We start from the raw sequence: 27627 nt of genomic DNA on the forward strand, positions 1-27627 counted from the left end.
GACAAGATGAACTTTATTCTGGTGCATAAAGTAGCGAGGTATGTCAAGTCCAGACAAACAAACATACAGTACAAAGCAAGGAGAAAGTGCAAAGACTCTAAACGGTGCAGACAAGTAACCACAGTGCGAACAAATTTTAAAAGTACACAACGCACAACTAGAACATCCTAAAAAAATGGTATTAAGGACATAAATAAATACAAATAAAAGCAAATTTTATTTGCGCAATTATATATATGCTCTCTGAATCCAGCTTGCCGGCGAGATCCTTCCGAGCCAAAGACGCGACGCAAGACATTCGAGCTCGTGGGCTGCTTGGCGGCGTGTTGGCTTTCCGGCAGATTCTCCTGAAGCTTTAATGAACAAACACGCATGTGAATGCCCTCCCCGGCCACGGCGACACGGCTCCTCGCGGTGATTCACGCCCCTGCAGACGTATCCCTGCGTTTCGGCACGGATCCATTACGGAGGGCCGTCACCACGGCGCCACTCGGTAAACACAGACCCGCCCGCCTGCCGCTGTGTGTGTTCGCAACGTCCGGGAATATATTCAATTTACAGCAAAACACTGCCCTCCGTCACACTGATTACACTGTAGCCCGTAACGAGATGCTGGCTGTGTCAATGGGGAGTGAAGCGGACGCCCCCACCTCAAGAACTACACTCCTCTCACTGCCAAATAACCTGTTACTCTCACCCCCCATTTTACAGATATGCTCGCTCTCCTGCCCCAATCGAAACCCCCCAGTCGCCATCCTTACCCCCTCTTTAATCATTTTAACTCATTTTACAGCCCTTGCCCCTCCCCCTAATCTCCGTACCCCATTGTACAGTCGACCCCCCCTCGCACTCCTTACTCTACGTTACAGTTAACCTTGATCGCTGAGATCCCCGGGGATCATCAAGCCCCCTGTCATTGTCTCCGTCCTACTTTGCTCAGCATCACCAGTGTCACCCTTGTGCCTTGGGGCCATGGAGACAGAACTTAATACCATGGGGCTACCCCATCCTAAAAAGGGGGAATGAACACCCCCCCCCACACACACACACACCTCTGAAATGTTGTGGCCCCCAATTGCAATTCCAAAATAAACGGCACTGTCATCCTACACCAAAAAACATGCAGAGCCGCTGGTCTGGGGGCAGCACACGCACAGCCTGGCAGTCATTCACACCCCCGGAGAGAGTGCCGTTACCCGAAAACCTAAGTCCATTACTGGGAAGAATGAACAAGCTCAACCCTCAATTTTCCAAAAAAAAAATTAATCACTTGAGGATGGGCGAAAAAAAAAACTTAAGTAACAAACAACCATTTGAAATAATCAAATGTAAAGTCATGAATCTCTATTGTACTCTGGTATCGGGCTGAGGAAATCAAGGCATAATATACCGTTTTCGCACTAATGTTTGCCATAATGTTATAAAATCAGTGCTTGTATTTTTTTGTATATTCTATAAAAAAAAAATGCTTACTCAGGAATCACTGTGCTTCTGTGTGTGAGAGTTTGGGGCCACAAGCTTCCCCAGACCGCCAATCGGAAGAGGGCACCGCGCCACACGTGCCATTAGAGCTCCGAGCTGGTGCATGCCGACAGCGTTACGCCTACGCACACGTGGCCAAGCCCTTCCCAGACAAAAGGTAACCTCATCCTCATTACAAGTCAAGAGAGCATATGAGTTCTGGGACTGACTGTAAACACAGAGAGATCCACGAGTGCCGGTGACAGTGGTGTTGAGTCGTTTGGCTCAGAAATCCCAACTGTTTGGCTTGTGCGATTTGTTCAGCCGGGCAGAACCGATAATCTTAATCTCCTGTAATCAAGCGGGATAAACTCTGATGGACTCTCTACCCAGAGCTCTCAGCTGCCAGCCTTAAAGCCGCCAGGACTTCCTGCCGTGCCCCCATCTCTGGTAAGGGCTTTTCAGAGGGACACGTAAAGAGGCTGAAGCATCGCTGAGGTCATGTGATCCATGGCCGTTATGTGGCCCCTCCCACCGCCCCCCCCCCCCCCGAGTGGGAATCTCTTCATTTACCAACGTGACCCACAACTCCAAATGTAAAACAGTGGACGGCCGCAGGCTCCCTGAGAATAATTTCTCGGCAGGTCACATGACAGAGAAATTACTGGACCACAGGGATACTCTCGCCAGGAATATAGGCACCACCAACAGACAACGTACCATTTCACAATTTTCACATATTCCACTTTGTTCTCCTTTGTTAAGACACACACAGAGGTGAGAGCAAAGCTTGCGCCCATGGAACCTTTTTAAGCAGGTTAATGGCCTTGCACAAGGGCTCAGTGGGATTCGAACTGGCAACCTTCTGATCACAGGCACAGAGACCAAAGCCACATAACACCCCCTGTCCCCCTAGAGCCCTATTATTCAAATCACGGTCCTCGATGTCCCAGCACTGCTGGTTTTCCAGCCTTCCTTAACCTGTGAGCCTCTGACCAATCAGAATCAGCAATTATTAAACTAAACTACCTGGGAGAACTGAAAACACGGCCTGGATTTGGAATCAGGTTCCAGATTTGAAGAGCCCTTGCCTACTGGGTCAGGAACATGGGGCCAATGCACCTCACTGTATAGTCAGAAAGTTTGGGCCCCCTAACCAGCTCAATCCAAACCCGAACCCCACCTCCTTCACATAAACACCCACAATGAGGGCCCTCCGGTGCACTTACCATCCTCCTCCTTGTGCGCGTTCAGCGGGCTGTGCATTCTATCGAGGTGGCCGGGACTCAGGTCGGATGTGGGGCACTGATCAGCTGACAGCCATGTGGGGTCGCTCATGTCAAAATCTTCACTGCTCACCGAACTCTCATCCTGATACAGGGCACACAGACGGACACACAGAACAGAAAAGTCACTTCAGAGTCAGCGCCTACACCCAGAGTCATTCAACGCTCATCCTAACTCGACCGTGTGGCTTTAAGGAGGCTTCTTATGGCATCAATTAAACACTGAAACACAGCAGTGATGTCAAGAACATTTCACAGCAAATCTGAGATTTCAGCAAAAAAACAGAAAAGTTTTGACCAGGTTTGCCAAGTGACATCCATCATGACCCTCTATTGTGATGAGGTACGTAACCATCACTTTTCGAAAGTGCAGAATCCTAGGTAGAAGGTTAATGCTTTAGAGTCAACACTTAAAACAGAGGATTTTGGTGAAATCTTTCAGCTGTGTAATATTATATTAGATTTTCTATCTATATTAACTGACAATGAATATAGAAGCCTGAATTTCTATTCAGAAAACGGAGGCCCTATTAATGGACGCAGACAGACACTTCAGAGCTGGCGCTCAGTGCTCTGCGTACCGGAATTCATAGTAACCTGTCTCTTGACTGAAATCATGCCGACTAATAACAGGCAAAACATCAACCAGGTAAAGAGAAACCAAACGAAACCTTCTCAGCAAAAAATCCTTATACAATCTTGGCACAGATTATTTTGGAGAATCGAGTCGCTTCAGAATCCAGAATTCATGTTTAGACATTTCTTTTTTTGTCACATAAACAAAATGTACACCTGTGTAGTGAAATGCTTTTACACCTGCATCCTGGATTGTGCTCAAAAGATAATATTCAATACGAAAAATATACAAAACAAACAGAAGTAAATCAGATCAAAATAAAGATGACAATAAAAATAAAATAATCTATAGGTGTGACAAGTAGCATGGAACAGCACTGTGAACTTCAGTGCTCATTTAATACTGTAACAAGTGTTTAAGCTGATCAATGTGCAAACTAAAGATGTACAGATTACATCGGCCAGCTAAAAGTGTCAGCCAATCAGCCGATGGTTAAAAATGAGCTGATATTTTATTAATTTGGGTGGAGTTTGCCTTTCAATTTAAGCAGAACCTCCCAAGCAATCAGTATTGGAGTCATTTTTTAAAAATAATCGGCTATCGGTATCGGCCAGAAATTTCTTAATCGGTGCATCAGTAGTGCAAAAATGGATGCAAACGTCCTTCCAACAATACATCTAACAGTCCTGTCAAGATGCAGGACCCCAAGAAAACCAGCTTAGTGACTATGGTGCAAAAACTACACCTACAAAATGAGGAACCACATTTCTGCAAGGATAGTTAAATATTAGCTGGGGGCGGGCTCTGAGCAATTCACCTCTGCCCCTTCATCAAGACCTTAAAAGCTGAACACGGCTCACCTGCAGAGACACCTACAAAACAAGGTTTGCACCTGCTCACAGATCCAACCTCAGAATGAAAAACTGACACACATGCCGTTTACAAAGAAATCCGATTAAACTTGCTGCTCTTCCCGTGATGTGAAAGATCTAACGAGTATGTCATCAGGAAAAATAAAGTCAAGGTAGTCTTTTTAAATGATCTGCACAGAAAACATTGTTCTCTCTGCAGAGACTTTACCCAACCCTGACCACACTTGCATCTAGAGACACCCAATTACAGGAGAAACTGCAAACAAGCTCCTGCTTCAGATGGAGAAGAGAGTAAAAAAAAAAAAATGCATCGTGCCGTTTTTGCATCAAGGCTGCTGGCGAGAGCCTCACTCAGGTAATAAAATGCCAAGGAAACGCAGCTGAATCACCCTGCAGTTCCTCACAGCCTGACGCTAATTAAAAACTACCAAAACGGCTGCCTGGCAGCCGAGCCGACGTCCCTTTGCCACTGGGGGGGGCCTCAATTGCAGTCTCCCATTGGTGGAGTCCAGCTCGCATCATCGATATTAGAAAATTAAGTAATAAATCGAAGAAAACCACGGTCTAAACAGGCAGGTAACCAAACCAACAGCGAGCAAGCAGGTCATGAAATCGGCATTCAGAGGAGGTCAGGAGGAACGGGGTCGTAGTAGTGAAGGCGGAGAACCCAGTAAAATGGACCTTAGCAGAGTCCGCTGAGGTTCTGCTTACGGCCCACTATGGCTATGGCCACCTGAGCTGTTTTTGTTAGCTATTAGAAGCTAGCAAATTGCCAACAAGGATACCACAGAACACAACCTGCGCTCAAAATGGTCCAGCGGCAACTCACTTTACCCACTTTGGGCAAAAGTAGTGAAAACGGTGCACATCAGCGACATTTAGCATGTCGCTCTTTCTGTCGGGAAGCTATAGCAAAGTGTCTCTTCACACTCTCCACACCTACAAACAACCGTGAACCATTTAAGGAGGCGTGTTTGACCGGGACATGGTGCCTGGGGGAACGCCAGAAACACGCAGCAAATCATCCTTAACAGATATAACCACACAGGGAAACATTTACCTTATTATTTCATTATATTCATTTAACTATATTAGGAATTCTTAAACTGACTACTACACAGCAAATTACAAAAAATTATTCTTAAATACATGGTAATGACTTGTGTTATACAAATATAACCCCATCGTCCATTTACAAAGAATCCATACCAGATAAAAAAAAAAAAGTCATATTATATGTGGATTAAGGTTATTAAAAAGGCTTAAAAGTTTTTATATAATGCAGAGGAGAAACATCTGTGAAGTTTTTTTTTTTGCTCAAATTATTAAAAACAAACTGACTTCTCAAGAGCCAAAATGCATGACCCAGTAATCAGTAAAAAGCTGGTCAGACAGCAGCTTAGAGCCTCTTCTTCTGAGTGAGTTTTCGGGGAACCAATGGACCAGACACAGGAAGAAAAAAAAAAAAAAAAAAGAATAAAATAAATTGCAGACAAAGCTGTTTACGGCGTGTGAGTCAGCGCAACAAAAAAAAAACCCTTGTCCTTCACAAACACAGAACACTGCAGGCCACATTAAAAAGAAACCTTATCGGTTTCGGTAGACAAAACGTTCACGCGAATGATAAACAATATCTAATAGGCAGTGCAGTATGCCTCTGTCATGGGTGACCTGTGGCATTTATACGGTACCGGTTGTGCTTTTAAAGGCTCTGCGGGGGGGTAATAGGGCCCCCGTCAGTCTCCGAGAGCCATTAGGCGATTCTCCTGCTGCTCCTCGATCCCACTTCATGGGAGACGGCTGACGGTCCTGTGCTGCCCGATTTTACATTCGCTATAAATAGGCGAGGCCTGTTTAAACGTTGCCAGGGAAACGGAAGCTATAGCCTAGTCATCGCGAATAAAACACGAAAGGGCAAAGCGGCACTGAAACTTCTCAAAGGGATTTCGGGAGGCGCCCATGCGGGCTTAACCTCAGCACATTTGGGCAACTCACACACTGAACGTGCCGTGCTCAGATCTCCTGGCTCTTCTGGGTTAATACATCCCGACCTGTGTTCCTGTTGCCCCCGGAAACAGCTTCCTCTTCCCAGGCTTTCCCGTTCTTTTAAGCCACCTGAGAGACGTGCCCTAGGATCTCCGTAGAATGGGAAATGTTACTCCGCCAGGTGCGGGCGGGGAGGGGCGGCATTCCCTCTGATGGGTGGGGCCTCCAGAGAATCCCCCTGGCGCCAGAGGAAGCTCGAACAGGAAGAGAAGGCCTCGAGGGGAAATCCAGTGCCGCTGGACAGCCCCGGGTTCCGGGAATGTACGGTTAACGTGTACAAAACTTCAGCATCTCTGCTAACATGCTGGGCACCTGTGAGCTGAATTTCACAGGCTTGTTTCAGCACTGCAGAGACCAGATGAGAGCGGTTTACGGTTTAACATACTGGCTAACCCAAGTGGGCCTCTTGGTCGGCAGGATGGATGTGTGCAGATTTAAGGTGACAAACTGGGAATCCCTTAATGACGGCTGCCGGGGAAACCGGAGAAAAGCCAGGGACCTTCCCCTCTGCCGTCTCTGACATTGTCCCAGATCAATTAAATGCCAACGGGGGGGGGGGGCTGGCAGCGTCCGGACAGCTTCATGTGGCAAAGGTATCGATGGAGGGCGCTCTCGCTGGGCCAACGTGCTGGGCGAGTCTGTGCAGTTTAACAGGACCGGGTTCACTGTGCCTCTGCTGAGGAGTATCGATCGAGAGGAAAGTCATCTCATCAAAATAGAAAAAAAGAGGCTTTACGGTCTACGGCATGATACGAGGGACAAAAAAGGCAAACGAATCCCCAGCGCGGGAGAATGCCTGCAAACCCTTGATATGCATCAGCAGTATCACTCCTTTCCATCTCCTCTTGAAAGCAGCACATCACTGAGACGGACGGTGATCAATTATTCCTTGACCTCAGGGTGGCCCTCATCGATTGGCCGCACACAACCGGGGGCGATGTCTGTCTCTGTGGTGATGCGAGTTCCGCTAACAGCTAACCGTACCAGAAAAGACGTCTCCACCGTCCAACACAGCCACTTTGCACAACTATCACTATACATGGCTCACACGTTAAATTTTAGGACATGCACACGTGGGGATGCCCTCACAAGCATGGACACGTACACACATTGTCTCACGGGCCCGCGGCTCCCTTCAGAGCCCAGCGGCTGGCTTGCCCTTGAACTGCTGACTGTGCTGGTCGCCATGGCACTACTGGAACAAAAGTGAAAAATACCAGGACAAAGACAGGAGGAGAGAAAACCTGTTCAGGAGCTTCCTGCACCACAAGAAAGCAAGATAAGGGGCTTATTCTCTGATAATAGACAAGGACAGAAAAATAAATACCAACAGGCGGCTGTTTACTCAGTATGGTGCTACTAAAGCCTGCTTTCAGGAGATCCTGAGCTTTGGGCTTTAATACGTAATGCCTGGTGCCATATCATCCCTCGGACACCACCGGGGGGAGTGTCTGGATGGAGGGAGGCCCAGAGAGTCCCCCACAGGCCACAGAAACTGCCCCGTCGCTGTTACTCTCCAGGGACGCGAATCCCTCACGCAAGGAATAACAAAGTCCGTGTTTTAAAACACGGGAGAAGCCAACTGACTGTATTGACACGCGGCCTGGACCGGTTACTCCGGATCACCACGGGGGATGGCGTGCACATGGTGAAACGTCCGTCGATCCGCCGGTGAACCATTAGTGCCCCGAGGAAGCCGACTGTTTCTAAGGGATGTATTCTTAGCTAATGGATTTCTGTCAAATCACCAGGCCAATTAATACACTCCTATGCATGGGCGATCTATTACGAGGGGGCTACACACACAAATGCAGTGCTGCGTGTTATTTATAGCGAAAAAAGGGGAATGCAGTTAGTACGATCAGCAGGGAAAATTCCGGAATGGTATAGCAGGAGGATCGCAGGCGGGCGAGAGCCCGCCCTTCTCCGCATGAATTAGCCATGACTCACGCAGTCCTCGCACCAACCCCCCCCCCCCCCCCCAAAGCTGCCTCTCTGATTCTCAGACACCAGGCTGCTGAATCCCTGATAAGGTGCCAGCTGATCTTCAGATCTGCATCGGGACAGCTGATGCCGAATTCCAGTGGACTTCCTTGATGCCTGAGGCCTGCTGAAGCCCTCTAGGCCTGGGTCTCTCACGCTACCATATAACAGTACCGTTGAATGACTATTGCAACCCTATTTGCTGGAAGTGAAACACTTCGCCTAGCTAACCTCTCCGATAAAGCTAACTGTCAGCGTATTTCGATTGGTTGCTGAAAAACATTGCACTGGTTTACGTTATGATGATTATGTGTAACGTGCCTGCTGTTTACTGTATACCATAATTACAAACAGCCGCTGGACTAGTTTTTTAACACAAAAGGGAAACGTGAGCACAGAGAAAACCACAAATCTCTGTAGATAACACATTTCCACGGGTGACTCCTCTCATGTTTACGTTCCCTGAAGCGACATCTTTTCATTGCACAAAATCCAAGGAGCTGTAGTTACAGTCTGATGGATCCTCACCTTCCTGTGAAAGAAGTACTGCTTTCGGGGAAGGGGCAGTACTGTGGAAGGGGCCAATGTTTCTGGGAGTGCGTGAGAAGTAACAATTTTTAGGACAATGACAAACACACACAAAAAAACAGGGAACCAGTCCTATGCGCCATGTCTCTAGAGCAGGAAGATGAGCCTAGACAGCCAGGCGTTCCTTTAAGGGAAGGCTACCCTGTGATCACGCTTGGCGGCTTTGGAGAGATGGGATCTCCTTTCATTCGTGCACGCTGTGAATTGGTGTCGGCCCTGGGACACGCACACAAAGGCGGAAATGCCCTCCCTCAGATCCGTCGGGACCAACTGAATCCTCCCTGGATTCTGACCACAGATTGACACCAGGTCTATTACTGTAAGAGGAAAGGCTTCCTGTTTCCGTTTGGTATCAGGATCAATAATAAGTGTGTGTGTGTGTGGGACCTTCTGCACTGCATCTGCATTTAAAGCCTATATGCCACTCTATCCTACTGCCCCCACCGCAGACGTGCACAGCGCATGGGAATATGCATCAGCCGGAGGGGGGGGGGGGGGGATTGCAGTGTCTACGCAGCAGCACTCTTTTGCCCTGGGCAACTCGCAAGGGGCCTCTTCACAGAGCCGTCAGGCCTTTTACTGCACGCCGACCGAAACACTCTCTCGACCTGGCTTTTCTGCATGCTAACACGCGCAACAAAGCAGCCATCCAGGTATCATGTCCCCTTCTGACAAATAAACCACAACTAAGCTGACATAAACTACATTACCAACCAGTCAGAACATATACATACAACGCCTGGAATGTTTTGTAACGCATAAGGGATCCTCAACCAGTTCAGAAGAGGAGGCAGGAAGCGTCACGCTAGTTCGATAGAGCAAACCCCCCCCCCAAGCAGATAACATGCTGACTGGCCTCGGAGGACCAATGTGCAGGGAGACCTTTCGCCTGAACTCTTACTCAGCTCTGGGCACCAGATACATGCAATTTCCTACACATAATCTATATTTTTGGCCATTTCTGCCTCTTAAAACAGCTGAAGACAGATTCTTTGCATTATAGAAACACAGCGTATAAAGCCAAGCTAAATACAATGACCACTTTTTTTGTTCTGCTAGGATTTGCGTTTTGGCCTTTGACAGTTTATATCCGAAGTCACACAAAACTTGTAAGTGGCACAAATACAATTACTCACAAATACAATTACTCTCACGAGGCACAAATGCTGAACGGGCCGGAAGGAGGCATGGAAATAATACTATGTGAGCACCCCTTTAAACAGCCCCTCATGTTCATGCAGTACTGGCTAAAGAAGAAACAGCGGGAGCAGAGCACTGCGTTCACTCTTGTATCAGTGCTGGTGATGAAATCATTGTGAGAGGGAGGACAGCAGTGTAGTAAAAGCACAAACGGATGGTGTGTGGCTTGGCGTTTAGGTCTCCGTGCCTGTAATCAGGTGGGTGTTGGTTCAAATGCCGAGTGATTTCATCGGAGGGCCAGGGATTGTCAAACTTTGCTTTTTTAAAAACAAACAAATAATGTATGTTGCCTTGGGTAATAAGGTCTGTTAAGTAAAATGTTAAAAATGTAAGAAGGAACAATGCTGCACAGCGTAGGACTGAGAAACAGAGTCACAGGGGTGGATGGGGGGGGGGGGGGCATGGAGCAACTGAGAATGAAAAGGAAGAGAAGGAGAGATGTAGCCAGGAAGCCCTCCTACCCACACATCATCTGAGCTGGCCTGTGGGGGGGGGGGGGGAGAGAGATTATAACTGGCTTCTTCTAGCTGGCTGGCTGACTGCACGGAGCTTTTTGTACAGGAAGAACTTCTCTTTGGCAAGAGTACAGACAGGAGAGGGTGATATATATGTTAAAAGGGATTTAAAGCAATTACCCAGTCATTTTCGTTAATGAGAATTAGCCCTGAGGCTCATTTCCTCTCAGACTGTACATCAGCATCGCGCCGGATCGCTCCACCCGGGTACCAGCCAGCCTGGCACGCACTGGGATAATCCGCTCCGGTCACCCACTGTCCCACTGCTCTCATTCCCGACTGTGCCGGAGACGGCGGCTCGCGGGACTGCAGAGTGGAGGAATGCAGGGCGGAGCGGGAGGAAGGGCAGCCGGGAGCTGTATGGGCACCTTGGGATAGAGGAAGCAGGGTGGCGTGCATGCTCACACACACACACACACACACACACACACACACACACACACACAACCACCTGTACTCTGATTCTCACTAATTCTCAGGCCCTGAAACCAAACGAGGCACAAATCCAGTTTCACGCATCCACTCCCATTATACTTTGGAAAGTCACTGAATAGGCTTAATTTAATCTGCTTACATAGAGAATTATTCCCAAAACAAGCGAGAAATACATTATCAGTTATTGCCTTTCATTATATAGAGCCTGACTAACACCAACTGTATAAAAACGACACTGATTTAACACCGATTAACACTGAAAGAGATCAGTATATATTAGACCAACAAAGCATATTTAACAATGAAACATTCATAACATGAACTGCAGCCTTTTCATTACTGGGTCTGGGAAAAAAAAAGATTTAAAAGCTAGAATTCAAGAAAAAATAATGGTTGAAGAATAATATCGACTAACACATCGATTTATAACAAAAAGGCAGCCAGAAATCACCCAAAATGTTGGTGAAATTACTTTGAATTTCCACAAGACAAAATATAACCAGAAGAGGTGTAGTTCTATCAGAAGACGTACCTTCTTGAATGAAGTGGAAAAAGATGCATGGGGTGTTTTTTACCTTTACAGAGTGCCTCTATAGTTCAACTTTACACATTTTAACCTTAGTTACAGTTCGCGGTGTGAAATGTGGACCTGATACGACCTCGTTACTTACGGTATAAGTGTAATGATATTTTTAAATACTGCAAGGAACGGACCGTGCTTGTGGACAGTTGACGGCACTAGAATACGGGCGGTTTTGAAAAAAATGCAGATAGAAGCGATATTTTAAGTTCGTCAGACAAACAAAGCAAAAACACGCCGGTTATCACACAGGACACTCAATGAAAACCGTTTTTCTTCATCATCATCATCATCAGTATTACTGTCAATGTATGAGGTATTACTATTATTACGGTTATCATACCTACAGCCAGGACGGATGGCGACGTGTATCACAAATAAATAAGGAAATGCCCTTTGGCGTAAAATATAACAGGTCTGTATTATCGGGTCGTAAAACTTTACGTCCAGTATTAATTACAGGAGCCATGGTCTGCACGCAACCCTCTGTGTTTTAAAACGCGGCAGCTCTTAAGTGAACGTCTTTTGCTGTATTGTACTAAATGCGCGTCTAGCTGCGGTCGTCTCCAAGGTATGTAGTATTACAGTATCGGTTTGCTCACACTAAAGCCGCACGAAATACGGGAAATATTTGCACAGCCTGAAACATTTCGCATTATAAGAGACCTGATGACTGTCTTGATTTCCCCAAGGAAAATTAGCACGTCCCCGTATGACAATCAGGCCACAATTGCTCAATTTTTATTATTGTCATCATCACCGGGCGCTGCGATGTAGTTTTAGCCCGCATTAAAGCCATCTGTTTAGGCGGAAAGGGGGGGGGGGGGGAAGCGGACTTGGGAAAGTGGGCTGTCAAAGAAAGCGGACAAACAGAGGCAGTATGGTCCAGCCGTACTGTCAGAGCCGCGTTCGGACAAACGCAGAAAACGAAGCGCCGTGGAAACTACAGAAACATAAACAACAACTATAATAACTACATGAATAAGGGAAATAATAGAAACAACAAATATAAAAATTATAATACTATAAACCCGAGCACATATTGCTTACCTCGTACCGATCGTACTTCTCCAAAGCTCGTCAGATCCACTCTCTGAGCGATGCACGTCCGTTCCTTAGGCTCTGCCTTCGCCCTGCTTCCCCCTTTTTCCTCTTTAATATTTAAACAGCACCCTGTTAATGTGTGAGAGACCCGGACCCTCTGCGCCTCGCGCTGACAGCCAGCTCCGGGGGCATGGGCGGGGCCTGCGCGGTGACATTACCCGTGGGCGGGGCGCTCGTCGCAATAACCACACCCCTTCAACGGCGTGATTGACGGCGGCTGCCTCATGCGTCGCCTCCCTCATATCGCTAATTTTATTGTTAATAATGTGGAAACCGCTCGTCCCTGTATAATTTCCACACAGGCTTTTTTCCTTTTAATTCCCCCGGAAACAATTGAATGTATTCGCATTGCATAGTGCTTTATTTCAGTTAGTCTGCCAAGTCGAACCTTCAGAGGCCAATCATGCAGGATACTGCGCGACAATGATCAGAATGGGCTAAAAGCTTTACCTCTGACATATACGGCTACAAGAGGTCGGCTTAGGATGACGCTCGGACAATATACTGTGAAAAATCAATGTGCCATATCACACACGCACGACGGGAGACGGTGGGTTGGGGTTAAGCAGAAGTAGGGGCTTAGGTGTTAGCTGATACGATTGGATTACTTAAATCCGCATATTTAGTTCCGTTTCTGTGCTACAGTGCACAGCACATTATGCTCCATTGTTACGTATCAGTTTTCTGCTTTTCAGTTTTTAACTGGTAAATAAGCACTATAACTCGCATGCGTTTTAAACAGTCGCATAGTTTAATTTTTAAAGTATGCATAAGTATTAATTTTCCTGCGTTCCCTTTTGGACACAAGAGGAGGAGCTCGACCTCTACGCCACCTACGCTATGGTAATGAAACGCCTCATGGCAGGAAATGCTGCTACACATTTTGAGGACCAGGGTCAGGCCTGTTGTAAGGGGCCTCGCCGAGTATTTCTATTATCGTAACGAACAGGGTGCGGATTTGTTGGGAAGCACCGCCACCCACAGGCAGAATTTCAAACGACATGCGAACAAGCCGTGGTCACAAATCCGCAAGCTTACGCAATTTACTTGGCGGTGAAAATCCATCCATCCAACTTCCAAACACTTATCCTGTTCAGGGTCTCGGGGCGGAATAACAACGATAATAATAACCAAACACACAGTCCCGCATAACATGAAAGACATTATATATATATATCTTTGTTAATTTGATACTATCAGAATTCAGTGATTAATTGTCATTGTTGACACACCACAGCACACACCGAAATGTGCCCTCTGCATTTAACCCATATGATAATGTGACAATGTGACATAGCAGCGGGCAGCTAATTCAGCGCCCGGGGAGCAGTGGTTAAGAGCAGTACCTTGCTCAGGGTACCTCAGTGGTGCCTTGCTGGTCGGTGATTCAAACTTGCAATCTTTCAATTATGAGTGTGGTTCCCTAACCATTAAGCCACCACTGCCCACACCCCTATCGTGATCTAGGTCGACTGTTCTTGGTATTTAAGGCCAAGTATTCGTTAAAAAAAGACAAAATTAACAGGGGACAAGGTTTGCATTACCAGTCATGATCATTTTAGATGCGACAGAAAAGTCCGTTCAAGACATCTAAATAAGTGCATTAAAAACATCCAGCCACAGATGGTATAAGACATGAAACTAAGACTTAAGTCCAGAACAGGAGATAATGAAGAACGAGGGAACAGTTACGGTTGCTATGCTTCACAGCTGTACTGATGCAAAACTCACTTCTGCTCTGTATTGCTGTCAGTGCAGAATAATCACAGCCATGTGGATTTCCATCCATCCATCCATCCTCTAACTGTTTATCTTGCTCCGGGTCAAAGGGGCTTGCCATCCTAAACCGTAATTCAGTAACTTTTACCTCATTTTAATGATGCATTTCTGGCTGCCCGTGTTTAAACTGAATCTCATGACTGAAAGCTTTACTGGCTGACTAATGCAGACGACCAGCAAAAGTAAAACACATACATGGTTTCCCTTTGCTCATCCACCCAGAGCCACTGCCCTGCCCACTCCCTGCAGTCTATCCTCTGGCCCTGCATTCTCCTCCTCCAGGAAGCATAAATGCCATTTCCTCCGTTATTGAATTGGCCTGGATGGGCGGGCACACACACACACACACACACACACACACACACACACACACACACACACACACACACACACACACACACACACACACACACACACACACACACGGGGTGGCACAACGCAGTCACTCTGCAGGACGGTCGCGTTTTCATAACCACCTCTCCCCCCTCCCCCCAGTCACTCCCCAACTGCCTTGGCCGGGCCACACTCCGTGGACAAGGATCCGCAATGACTCTCCGATGTGGGCTATCCTACTCCAGGGTCAGGTTCTCACACAGAATCTGGTGTCTAAATATGTGACGAAATGGCTGAGAAAAAAAAAAAATACTGAGTACAGCCGTAACCCAAAAGGAAGAGATCATAACGACCGAGAAATGAGCACACTATGCATGACGGATTCTTATCAGGTGGCGTCAGGTCGACGTCGACTCCCGAAGCCCGGACTGCCTGCCTGCTGGGGGTGATCTTGAAGAGGACCCAAGGCAGAGTGAGCAGTGTGGTGGGGGGGGTCAGAGGTCAGTGCAGCAGCAGGTGCGTGGTGAGGGGACAAGCCCATCACCGGAGATGTTTCCAACAAACGCAGCCCGCACACACGCCCACCGCAGGAAAATTGGCGGCTCTGAGCTTTTCTCACACCTCCGTTAATTAAAGCGGCGCTCGGAGGGCTTTGTTAATTGGAATCCACGGAAACCCACTCCCTTCCCGGTTACATCGGTGCTCGAGGTGGAGACCAGACCGCCCACATGAGCTCACCCACTCACACCAGAATCTGCTTCTCTGTAAGAGAGAGAAGTGCATTTTGGGGGGGGGGGCACTAACAATGACTGAGGATGACTGACAGCTCTGAAAGACTGTTTCTATTTTGCTACAGTTGCCAGTCTGGTCTGGGGGAGGACAGAGAGAAAAGGGTGGATAGTTGCTGATGAGAGATGTGACATACCTAACTGTAGCTGTCATTAAACCTGCAATTCTAGAGATTGCTTGGCTTTGTAAGAGTTAGACACTTAATTAAAACTCAAAAAATAATAATAATCTCTGCATTATTCACGCGTGTGGTGAAAAGGAGAGCAATTCCACAATTCCATCACAAGCTGAGCTAATCCTCTAAGTCCCCAATCTGGTCCTCAGGATTTTTTTGTTCCCTCCCAGCAAAAACATGGACTGTCTGAGTCCTTTAGGACCCGATTGGGAAGCATCTGAAATATCTCTAACGTTTGAGATGGAGCCTGAAATTACTCTTAAAAATCTGTTGTTTTTTTTGCATTTTCACTGGGGATCGTCCCACAGTGAGGCAGGAACCTGGCCTATTGCCCCCCCCACCCCACACGGGTGACAGGCCGCGAGCCCCAGCAATCACCTGCTCATTGGCGTTCATGCACCCCATCTTCATCTGCTTCAGGTAGGCCGTGGTAAGCGGCATGTTGTAGTCGATCAGATCGGGGACGAGCGATGTGGGCCGGTCGTTCTCTGCAAAGCATCACACAAGAGATGAAAATCGTCATTGTACCTCATAGCCCAAACTGCGGGGAGGGGGAAATAATCCTGTAAAAAAAAAAAAAAAATGTGTCCATGTGACGACCTTTAGTGTGGGTTGTGGACTGATGGTCATCAAGTGTTGGCAATTTTCATTGTCATGACTCAGAGCCAGTTACACCTGATGCTTGTTAAGGTTGTAGCTGATTTGATCCCTTTTAAAATGGCCAGGCTTTGGGGAACATGGGGCTCGTGCTCAGGCACCTGTTGCACGTTGCCATTTGTTTTGTTTTGGTTTTGTTTTGTATTTGATTTTCGTTTCCGTATTTAGTTTACACTACATGAACATTGCATGCCTGCACTGCTGACACTACTGACAACCATGCGTTATATATGTTGTGTAGCATTCTTTTTCTTTTATTCTTATTAAATTCTTTAATTATCTAGTAAGCTTGGGTCCCGTGTCTTCTCTTGGATTTTCTTTTTTTCCTTTTTGTTACGGTTTTGAGCCAGATCGTAACAGTCCACCACATCAGAAAGAGCGTAGAGTCCTTTCAGGACGACAAGCACCAGCAGGCGAGAATTTTTATATATTGGCACCTACACTGAGTCGCTGGTTTTGAGGCATTTGAGCTACATAACCCCGATTCCCTTATTCCTACTTAGTCTCATTTCTCTTACCCCAGTGCAAAACTGCAGCCGGTATTATGTAAAAATCATTTCCATACTAACAGACCACTGTTAGTAGTAACAGGCACTGGGGACCTCACTGGCCACTGGGGACCTCACTGGCCACTGGGGACCTCACTGGCCACTGGGGCAGCTACGTCTACAAGCCTCGTGATAGAGGATGGCAGCTTCCTTCTAAGCTGGCAGCTAGAATGAAAATATACGACATTCAAATTAAAAAAAAAAAAGTCAATATTTTTCATTGTGACAGATTTTTTTCCAATTGTGTCTTTAGTAAAACTGAGTTTGCTGACAGTAATAATGGGCAATTTTAATGAGGGTCCAAGTAGCCATGTGAAGATACAGGCTTGAATTAAGCTTTGAAACGTGTGTGTGTGTGTGTGTGTGTGTGTGTGTGTGTGTGGGGGGGGGGGGGGCGGCACAGGGTTATCTAAGGGGGCTGTGAGGTGGGCCATGCTTATCACTGGGTCAGCCAGGCTCACCCTGCTCCCCCTCCCGTGGACCCAGATCTAATAAGACATGTGAAAAATGTGGGGGGAGCATATTTGGGACCCTCGTCATCAATCCATTAAATCCGGAATGCCTGGCACAAAAACGGTGCCCTGGTTACGTCATCGCACTGTTGGCAGAGCGCGGTCAGGCTGGAGCGTCCGCCAATCCAGGCCGAGCCAGGCTCTAATTACCGGGCCGACTCTGTCCGCATGTACAAGGCCCCCTGCCACGCCACTGGCCATGTCACATCACTGCCGCTTTAACAATGCGGAGTACAATACGCCACATGACAATAAAGCAGCGATAAAGGCTGAGATTAAACATGCATAGAAGACAGGCACCCTGACACAAGCTGACCCGCTAAGAGGCTAGGAAACTTTCAGCAGCCAGTGGGTGAATCTTTGGATATTGACACCTTGCTTATTTTTGGAAGCTAATATTATAGAATTAATTAGTTACATGAGCTTGTTGAGCAAATTTTAAATAACCAAAATTAGCTACACCCAGGATGGATCTCTAATAAAAAGAACATAAGCCATTTGAGTGTCACACAGACCTGATTTTGGTTATTTTGATTGTGTCGCATTGTCAAGAAACCGATGATATTAATCATCTGAGAAGATAGATTTTATTGTTTTTGTCCCTGGATCTGGTTTAGGAAATTAACATCTTTGAACGAGTTGGTTTTTTTCTTGCACAGAAAAAAAACAGCTCAATCCAAGGTTGTGAAATTCCTTTTACATTCTTATTTTACTGTGATTTATCAAAAAAACAATTGTAAAAATGTAGATAAGTCAGTCACTTTTATAGAAAGGGTGTGTATTTATTTCCATGGTTCAGTAGTCCAGTAAAAGCTTAAGATATTATAATTACGAGTCTCTTGTACACTGAGCATCACTATGTGGGTGCCATCTCTGATAGTCGCCTATTTATCACCATTTCATTTACTGCTTCAACTCTCCAGCTCCTCCATGTCTCTGTACATGTTCCCAAGTCAGCCCCACATTTTAAGGAATTTCAGGATGGATTTTTTACAAATAAGAAAAGCGGTCTGGGATTCCCCTCTGTGCGAATGTTACTCTACCTCTGCACATAAAAACTAGCCCATGAAGATGCTAATTACTGCTTATGTGTTAAACAGCCCTTGTTTACAGCAATTAGCACCGTTTAATAATTCAGCCCTGAACTTTAGTATGGGTAGCTTAGGCTGATGGAGAATGGGGGGGGGGGGACTCCATGGGACACCCAGTCAATTATCTGACCTCTCTCTACAGGCGATTGTGCGACAACCAGAGTGAGTTCAGCAAACAGTGGCCCATGTCAGAGGTCCGTCCAACCTCTTTCAGCTTCACAAACCGTCATTCTAGTTGGAAGACCGTTGTAATGAGAGGACTTCGTCCCCCAGTGGTCAAATATGAATCCAGAATATTCACTATCTCAGCCCTCAAATAATCTGAAGCAATAATCTAAAAATAATCCCCTGGGCTGTATTCCACAAAGCAGGATTTCTCAATTTATCTGGGTTAACTTAAAACTAGAAGTAATATCCATCCAATAACAGTTTAGGTAAGGAGCATTCTGATTAGACAATTAGGACATCTAGCTTAAGTTAACCCAGCTAATTGAGAAATCTTTCTTCATGGAACACCCCCCCCCCCCCCCGGTCTACGCAGGATGATTTGTAAATAAATAAAGACAAAGGCATGGCAGGGAACACCACCCCCCCCTTTGACAGAGGCATCGTAGGCTCCACATTTCAACAACATGACTTCGCATCCCACCCTTTCATTCTATGCCCGGGTGGACTGTGGGGTCGCTACCTTTGAATTCGGCGCCACTCGGATTGATGTGCATCCTCTTCTGGCATTCGCCACAGCTCATCAGGAAGCGGGTCACCGCCTCCCTGGGCAGGAAAGCGTATGTCTCGGCGATCTGTGTGGGGAAGGATCCACACTGGAGTCACATGACTTTCCTAATTAGCGCAAAAAAACATAATTAGCGGCCGAATGGGAGGATAGGAGTTTGTGAAATCGGAAATCCACAGATCTGGTAACTAACCAAGTAAACTAACAGTAGGCTGGCTGCCTTCGTGTGATGATGCGAGTGGACGGTGCCAGGAAAACGGGGCCCCTTTCAGGCCCGATAGTGGGAGCAGGAGTGCCGGCATGGCAACGGGGGCTAATTCAAAGCCCAAGACCTTCCCACTGTGACACACAAACAGAGTAAAGCAACCCTAATGGCTGCAAAGCGACATCACAGCAGGGGGTAAATGGCAGCCGGCCACACACACACCGCTCAGAGCTGTGGGGGGGGTGCTGCTTGCTCCCCCTTCACTGCTCTTGCTCCCTCGCTTTCCTACCCATCTTATCCCTCCTCCTTTTTTTCCCAGGCGGGATGGGTACTGGAGAGCAGAGAGGGCGGTTCAGAGGAGAGGCCGTTTTAGATGAGAGTGCATCTGGATGACAGGGCATTTTGATGCGACTGCGTCTTAGAGACAGGAAGGGGGGAGCAGCAGCTGCCATTCCCTTAAAAGGATTCCTTCGCATGTTTCCCGGGGGGGGGGGCAAACCTCACTGCTTCTCCAAACCATCTATCTATCTAACAGTCCACTGCCACATGAAAGTCCGACAACGGACTGCTGATAACAAAAAAAACACAACAGACACGGAGACTCACCGAACTCGACCCCGTCCCACCCTGGGTCACCAGCCCAATGTGCACATTTAGTTCCTCACCATGGAGATTTTGAGAGAAGGGTAACATCCATTTATGTGATGTGAAGCCAGAGTAAAATGAACTGATGTACTGTGCAAAAAAACAAAACAAAAGTACCATGATGGAACAAGTCACAGATATGAGTTCAGCTCGCCATCTATGAGCCGCCCTTAGCAGGGCCACGGGGCGGATCTGGCAGTTGCTGTCACCCCCCCATGCCCCACATGATGTCCCTGCCCCCAACCACCTTTTTCTGTCAACAGCGCAAACATGCCGGGCTTCGGTTAATGACCCCAAGCACCCCCTCCCCTCCATTCTTCCTCCTTTACATGCTGCACCCCCACCACCCCAACACAGCTCCCTTCATGCATCTGACCTTCACGAGGGCAAGAATCCTCCTCGCTTGTGCTCCAGGCACAAGAGGGGTTGGGAAATTGGTTGGGGGGGGCGGGGCACAGAGGGCCAGACAAGTCTGCATGAAAGAAGACATGCCTCGTGGGGGAGACCTATTAGTGTCTTTGTGCATCTGACGGGCACATTTCTCATCAAAAAAAGGCATGCGTGTGTCTTTGAAGAAGCCCCAGCATCTAGCATCTGCTCTGACTCTTCACATGTTCTAGACTCCGGAAATTACAGCGATCTGGACAAACACAGAGAAGGCTGATTGCAGTTTCTCAGTTTGGACAGTAGAGGGCAGGGTTCCCAGTGGACGCCAACAGGGTAACTAACTGTGGCTGAAGGAGAGTAGGGTTTTGACCGTCACTGCCGTCAGATTGAAAAAAAGCTCCATAAAACGCCGTTCTGACCGCCGAGGGTCAAGCTCTTTGAAGAATCCAATATCCTCCCAGGCTCCTTTAATCAAAAACGAGAAACGTTGCCTTTCACACGGTCTAAATGGAAATCTCAGCAAAATTTGGACTATTCAGGTAAGGTGAAAGGAAAAAATGTGTTTTTAAAATGAAGAGCCAGTGTGTGTATGGGTGTGTGTGTGTGAGCAGAACCCCCAAGCATCTTTCTGAATGGCACCGTGTTGCATCTCACACATTATTTCATATTACAAGTTTCGCTAACCTATTGATTGAACTTGCAAAACCCACAACAGGTGAGATCTCTGTCTTTCAAACCTCATTGCTGCAGCTTTTTGTCCATAATGTAACTCTGCGTGAACACCATGGACCTTCTGAACATTTTCCGGAACCGCAAGGTACATTCAGAGCGATCATATAGGAGGCACCTCTCCAGAAGGTTCTGTCTTCTGTCAAGGCTTGTTTACATCGTGCTTTCAGTTAACTTTGCTTTGACTATGGCATCTAGCTCAACAGAAAACAGAGAGTTCTAAACAAATAACACCAGAACAAAAAAACAGACGAGCAAGACATCAATGAGAAAGGAAATTAAAACTGCACAGATAATAATGAGATGATGGTGTAAAAAAAAAATGGATTAGAGAGAGAGAGAGATGGAGAGGGGAGATTGGGGCTCCTGAGACTAGGAAGCCTTTCTCACCGCCTTGTACGTCTTCTTCTGGCCGGCGTGCTTGGGCGCCTTGGCAGGGTCCGCGCCCACCTCTACATGCATGGCGTAGATGATGTCGAAGAAGTCCTCCACCACAGCCACACGTTTCAGGGCCGCACTGTCCGGTGCAGAGACCCCATCAACGCACTGCAAAGCCGTGCAAAAAATACACATTAATTAAAAAAAATACAATAAAGAGACTTATTCTAATTATTTGACACACTATGTATTAGCACACACCGGAGATCGAAATAAAAACCGAAATTAACCGCCAGATTTTGAAACTGGCAGGGAGTCGACCGGCCCCCATTACCCCAGTGATAAAAGCACTGGTTTTCTTTTCATTTTGTTAGGGACGTATGTTTTGTATTCAGCTGCCCTTTTGTGTGTAGAAGCGGTTTACACTTTCAAACATTCTAACAATTTGCCTCATCTTTGTTGTAATATTTAAAATCGGAAAACAAAGAAGTCTCACGCTCGGTGGCCACCCAAACCGCACATTTGCGTGGAGCCCCCTGTTGGCCACAAAACCGTCACTACACTAAAAATTACGTTTACATTTAACTTATTTATCTTACTCTTTTATCCAAAGTGACATACAGTAGAGGAAAAAGTTTCAATTTGTTTGTGCTCCCAATGAGTTTTTGCAACATATAAAACAATAGCGTTCCTTATTTAGGAGATGGCTAAGCAGCATGTTCCGCTAAGAAGCTAGCCGGCTACCATCTTCTGTCTGCACTCCCCAGCAGCGTCATGAAAGGAAAAGACGGGAGCCAACAGAGAATTTGACTAAGCTCACCATTTCCTTCACCACAAATAATGTAGCCCCTGATGTGGACGCAGCAGTTTACAAACGCAGCCGATGGGGGGGAAGCCCCACCGTGCGGTCCGCGGTAAGGCGAGGTGAGGGCTGCCGCCCTAACCGACAACACACCCTTTTAGTGTGTCAGCATCAAGCGGTTCATTTTACAAGTACGGAGCGATGATTCTTTTGTGAAGGGGGCATTTAGAGAAGAAACTACAGAAACTCAGTGACGGGGAAACACGGCGACACTTTAACGGTCCTGTGTGCTGTTTTTTTTTTTTTTTTACCAACTAAATGGTTCATTGAATCTTCCTATATAGAGTCGTAATAATAAAGGCCTAATGAAAAAAGCTGCTTTTTGCCAAGACATCACTTACTCATTAGTATGCATCAGGCGATGGACAATTAAATGTAACCAATAAACCACCTTAACTAATGCCATGTCAAATAACTAACCAAATAAAAAGGTTCTCTTGGGTTAGAGACAAAGTTTTAAACCGTTATAAAAATAACATCGTAATAAGATTTACCTTAATTACATCTCATTACCGATGCGTGAATTATTCGCGTCGTCGTTCATTACTAAAATGAGAAATGGCGCTTCGCCGCGCAGCCAGCCGGCCCGCGGCACCCTTTTCCGCGAGGCAGGCCTTGTTGCCATGGAAACCGCGGCCGACCTCTCGGGCAGGTGCGCGGGGCAGCGGGTCACGTGACACGGAGAACTACGCCGAGCGAGACTCGCATCGCGCCCGCGGGCCCACGACGTACCCGAGCACCGAAATTCGGGAAACAAGCTTTGTTGCTTTAACCCCAGCTCATAAACACAATCTTATCTAGTCTCCTAAAAACAATGTAATGGAGGACAAACATAGGATTGCTGTGCGCGGTTCTCTACGGGACAAAGGCCACTGGGGGCAGGCATTTTACATGACCTCTGACAGGAATTCCCCAGACCGTTGGGGTGATATCAGTCGCCCTGTAACTGACAGAAAGGCAGTAAGTACTTCCTCCTGTGCACCCCCACCCTTTCCCAGTTTGCCACTCTCCCCTCACACGTTCCAGTTCTCCCTCTCCAGGTGCTAGGTAATAACTGTTGCCATGGCAGCATGGCACCTTGTTTGGAAAGGGCAGACTTTAATCCAGCCCACTCTAGCTACTCTCCAAAAGGTGTCCTTTTATTTTAATATAATCATTATTTCACTTACTTTTCATTACCAGGCACCTGACACGAGAATAAAAACGACGGTGATTAATCTGCGGATTTTGTGACTGGCAAGCCGTCGGACAGCCCCGCGATACCCCAGGACCCCAGTGATCCATCCTGGCTAGCTTTCCCTTTTTATTTAGCATCGAAAAGATTATGCTAATGCCCCCGGGAACACAGACAGCCATGCCGCCTGCTGCCAGCAAGCCCAGGTCATGTGATGCTGAGACAACCACCCCCCCGTCAGTGGTCCAGGATGCTACACCGCATGACAGGAGGTGCCCCAGCCTGGAGATAAGTGGGGCACGGAGGGGGGAGAGCAGCCTCTCTGGGCAGGCGGTGAGCAGGACGGTCAAAGTCACAGCCCCGGGTCCAGCTTCACCCAGGACACCCCCGCGTGTGGAGCTCAGCCGGCCAGCTGGAGGCGCCCCCTCACCCATCTATCCAGCGCAGCACAGAAATGGGCTTAAACTCGCGTGGCAGTGCAGACAGAGAAAATGGGAGGTGAGGAAATGGGAGGCGTCGTACGGTTTTGTAAGACAATCGCTTGGCTTGAACAGGTAACAGGTGATGTCACCGGTACGGCCCAAGGTGCCCCTCTGGGCCCCGCCGTGTGGCCCCTCCCTCGGCTCCCCCACTCAGGAAAACACTGAGGGTCTCCTCCGCTCAGAATAATGCCAGCCACTCTGAGTATCTCTCTCTCTCTTTCTTCCTCTCTATCCCTCTCTCTCTCTCACACACACACACTCCCCCGTCCCGTTTGAAACTGGCTCTGTTGCTAGGAGACCACCGGGGTCGATTCTCTAAACGGCCGCCCGCCCTAAACCTTATCCCCCCCCCCCAAACTAGTGCCACCCCCTCCACGTCCTCAGCTTGGAGATGGAGGAGGAGTGGGCACTGGCAGAGTCCAAGCCGGGGGGAGGCTCTTGGGGCGATCGGTGGCACTCTGGCATCACGGCCCAGACCCCCCCGGGAAACAAATAAAGACAAAGGGAACCGGCAAGAATGAGCGAGCTCAGCCCGGTTAATGAACAACACCGGTGCAAGCTCCATATCACGCCGGCTGCCTACGTGCAGGGCGGTGTGCCCCACACAAGCAGCACGGCGCCCCCCGGCTGCAAGAACAAGGAACGTCCCGGCGACTCACAAGCTGCACACACGTGAGAGACCACAGAAGTAGTTTGTTTCCTCGACAATCCCATTAAAAAGATACATGAATTCAGAATATATAAACAGTTATGGTCGGAGAGTAGCCAAGCCTATTCCGGGGTCTGCATGAAGCCCAGACGGCATTATGGGAAGGCTCCCCAGCAAAATCCTCCCCCCTCGCTTCCAGTTCATAAATGCCCCTTCATTACATCCACATTACCTCCAGGTTCTGCTCCCTGTCTCCCACTGGATGATTAAATACTTGACAATGCCAATATCCCGTGCCAGAGGCAACAAAGCACGCTGCTCTGCTCCGCCAACCCCCCCCCCCCCCCCCCCCATCACCACAGCCGTGCCCCCCAAAGCATTTTATCTTCTTTCATCTCGGCCGGTGCGTTTCGTTGCGATGAAGGAATCGCCTCCCCCCGTATGAGTCACGAAAGGGAAAGACTTGCATGAAATAAATAAAAGCAGTCCTCTTAATCACAGCGGTTATTATTGTCCCTGCCAGTGACCCCCCCCGCAGATCTGCCAGTGTAATTATGGCGCGTTACGAGAGCGTGACGTGGGACTCGGACACTCACATACACAGAGAGACGGACAGACGGATGCTGTGATATCAGGTAATTATCTGGCAATAGCAGGAGTCAGGGCTGAGACAGGAGTGGTGGTGGTGGGGGGGGGGTGGTTCTGAGGAGGGCGCTTTTGTCTAAACGCCCCCCCCCCAGAGAACAGAGCGCAGAGGACAAGGAGAAAACTCCTATTCATAAAATTCCCCAGGCCATCCCGCCCCCCTTTCCTCTGCAGCCTGTCCCCACCCCTGCCCCTGTGTGGTCGCACACGCCACATGCCAGCATTTCCTGGCACCGCAGCGGGCAGTGGGGGGGGGGGGCGAGCCCTAGGCCCATTCTTTGCGGCAGACAGACTGCGGGGCGTGAAAAACAAAAAGCCCAGCTGAGAAAAAGGTGTGCATGTCGATAAAGGGGTGCAGGAAAGGAGCGTGCGGGGTGGGGGGCCGACCGAGGCCCCCAGCCACTAATGTGTGAGGAGACAGTTAATCAGCCTGTATGGGGGCGGCGGAGAAGGAGGCCCCCCAGGGACAGGCTCGCTGACACGCTGACCGCGAACGCGGGCTTCCGCAGGCTACAGAAAGGCGACCCCCCCCCCCTTTTCATTTCGGAACCACTCTGCGTGTGGATAGTGGGACGGCACCAGCCGGTCAGGCCCGGCCCAAGTTCTGCAAATGGCACCGTGAGGTTTTATCTCCGGAGGGAGGGAATACAGACGCGAGTGTGCTCCCCCCTCCCCCGGGAAAGACGTCGTCCCTAGCAACAGACGCACTGGGCCATCCTCCTTGCTGTTTGCAGGCGATCGCAGGGCTGCAGCTGAGCCGCAGACGTGGGGTCGCTGCACATGGGGATGGGGGTGGGGGTGGGGGCGTGGGCTGAAACGAGGGAGAGGATCCTCGCTCCTCAGTCCTCGGCACTTGAAGTAGGGGTGGCAATCGAGGCCCCAGAGCCAATTAAAAATTGGTGTTAATTTCTCCTCCACTGGGAGGAAAAAGAAGATTCTCCATGGCAACCATGAGAGCACGGGGGGGGGGGGAGACTCTCACGAGCAGCGACTTGGTGTCCGGGAAGCAGAAGCGGCTGTGGACCCCTCCCCCTCCCATCGAGGAGGGCACTCAGCACGCTGGGGCGTGGGGGCGGGCAAAAAAACCCTTGGGCACCCAGAGGCACATCAATATGGCAGCCTCACCCACCCCCCCCACACCCAGAGAGACAGGTCCCAGGCTCAGTGTCATAGCAGCCCAGCCTGGATGTGTGCCATTGGAGGGGGGGGGCACAGAGTCAGCACAGCAGGGGTTTACAGCGAGGTGAGCGCAGGCGGCCCCAACCCTGCATGCTCTACTTCAACCCCCACCCCACACCCCCGCAGGGAGCAGCCAGGTCGGACCCCCCCCCCGCCATGTCCTCTGGAGCAGCACGGGCTGGAGGGACCCCCCCACAGCTGTGAGAGACAGCCGGGAAGTGGGTCACCTTGCCGAATCCACGCATATACGTGTAAAAAAATGTTTGCTTGCTTTTATATGTGTTCTAGGGAGGTGTGTGTGTGTCTGCCTGTATGTGTGTGTAAGCTGTGTGCGTCCATCTGTGTGTGTGTGTGTGTGTCCATGAGCTTCATGTGTCTGTAAGATGTGTGTGAGCTCTGCACAAACATTGTCACCTCTCTCTGTTTCTTTGCTGAAACATCCCGGGGAAAAAAAAGGAAACAGCAGCAGAGTGACATTCCTGAGGAAAACACGTATGAAAGCAAGAAAAGTACCGAAATAAAAAAGTGACAGAAGGTCCTGGTAGATATATATATATATAAAAAAAAATCATTCATCGGCAACATGCGGGAAGTCAGCAGCGAGGACCCGAATCAGCGGGTGAACTGGGAAGTGCCATCGAGCTGGAAAAAGCCCACGGCTCCCAGCTTCTCCAGAAGATAAGAGACTCGGCGAAGAGGCCAGGAGTCAGGACTGTGATGTGAGGCGAGCTGTTCTGCCCTGTGTACTGATGTGATGCAGACATAATGAGGCTCCTAAGCACTGGATTCTGCACTCCTCACTTTACTGATGGCTCGGGGCAGGCTCCGCCCATCCGCGCGGCCGGGAGGGACGGCGAACGGGGACACTTAGCTTCTATGACAGTCTGCCCCGCTCGTTCAAACGGGACTCAAACGGGACTCCGCGTGTTATTAATAAACCCATAATTGGGGGGGGGGGGGCATTTATGAATATTCAAAGTGAAGAAGTTAAAATTCTAAGACAAATGGTAATAAAATACAATAAACAA

General features: G+C 48.5%; 1 protein-coding gene across 8 annotated transcripts in view; it reads right to left on the reverse strand.

Moving 5' to 3' along the window:
• Positions 1-27627, reverse strand: part of nol4lb (nucleolar protein 4-like b) — a 53990-nt gene that overhangs the window by 18056 nt on the left and 8307 nt on the right. For 3 of the 8 annotated variants that reach the window (XM_072702100.1, XM_023798999.2, XM_023799000.2), the window contains exons 2-5: positions 21621-21776; positions 19220-19331; positions 16102-16211; positions 2691-2832 (exon numbers count right to left, since the gene is read on the reverse strand). In XM_072702100.1, the coding sequence (XP_072558201.1) occupies positions 2691-2832; positions 16102-16211; positions 19220-19331; positions 21621-21776 (520 nt within the window). Of the gene's footprint in view, positions 1-2690; positions 2833-16101; positions 16212-19219; positions 19332-21620; positions 21777-22428; positions 22450-22509; positions 22720-22811; positions 22870-22964; positions 23078-23366; positions 23440-27627 lie in introns of those variants that run through there. The other 5 variants (XM_072702104.1, XM_023799001.2, XM_023799003.2 and 2 more) reach the window with 5 other exon arrangements.

The sequence above is a fragment of the Paramormyrops kingsleyae genome, chromosome 18 (assembly GCF_048594095.1).
Source record: "Paramormyrops kingsleyae isolate MSU_618 chromosome 18, PKINGS_0.4, whole genome shotgun sequence".
In the NCBI taxonomy this organism is placed as follows: Eukaryota; Metazoa; Chordata; class Actinopteri; order Osteoglossiformes; family Mormyridae; genus Paramormyrops; species Paramormyrops kingsleyae.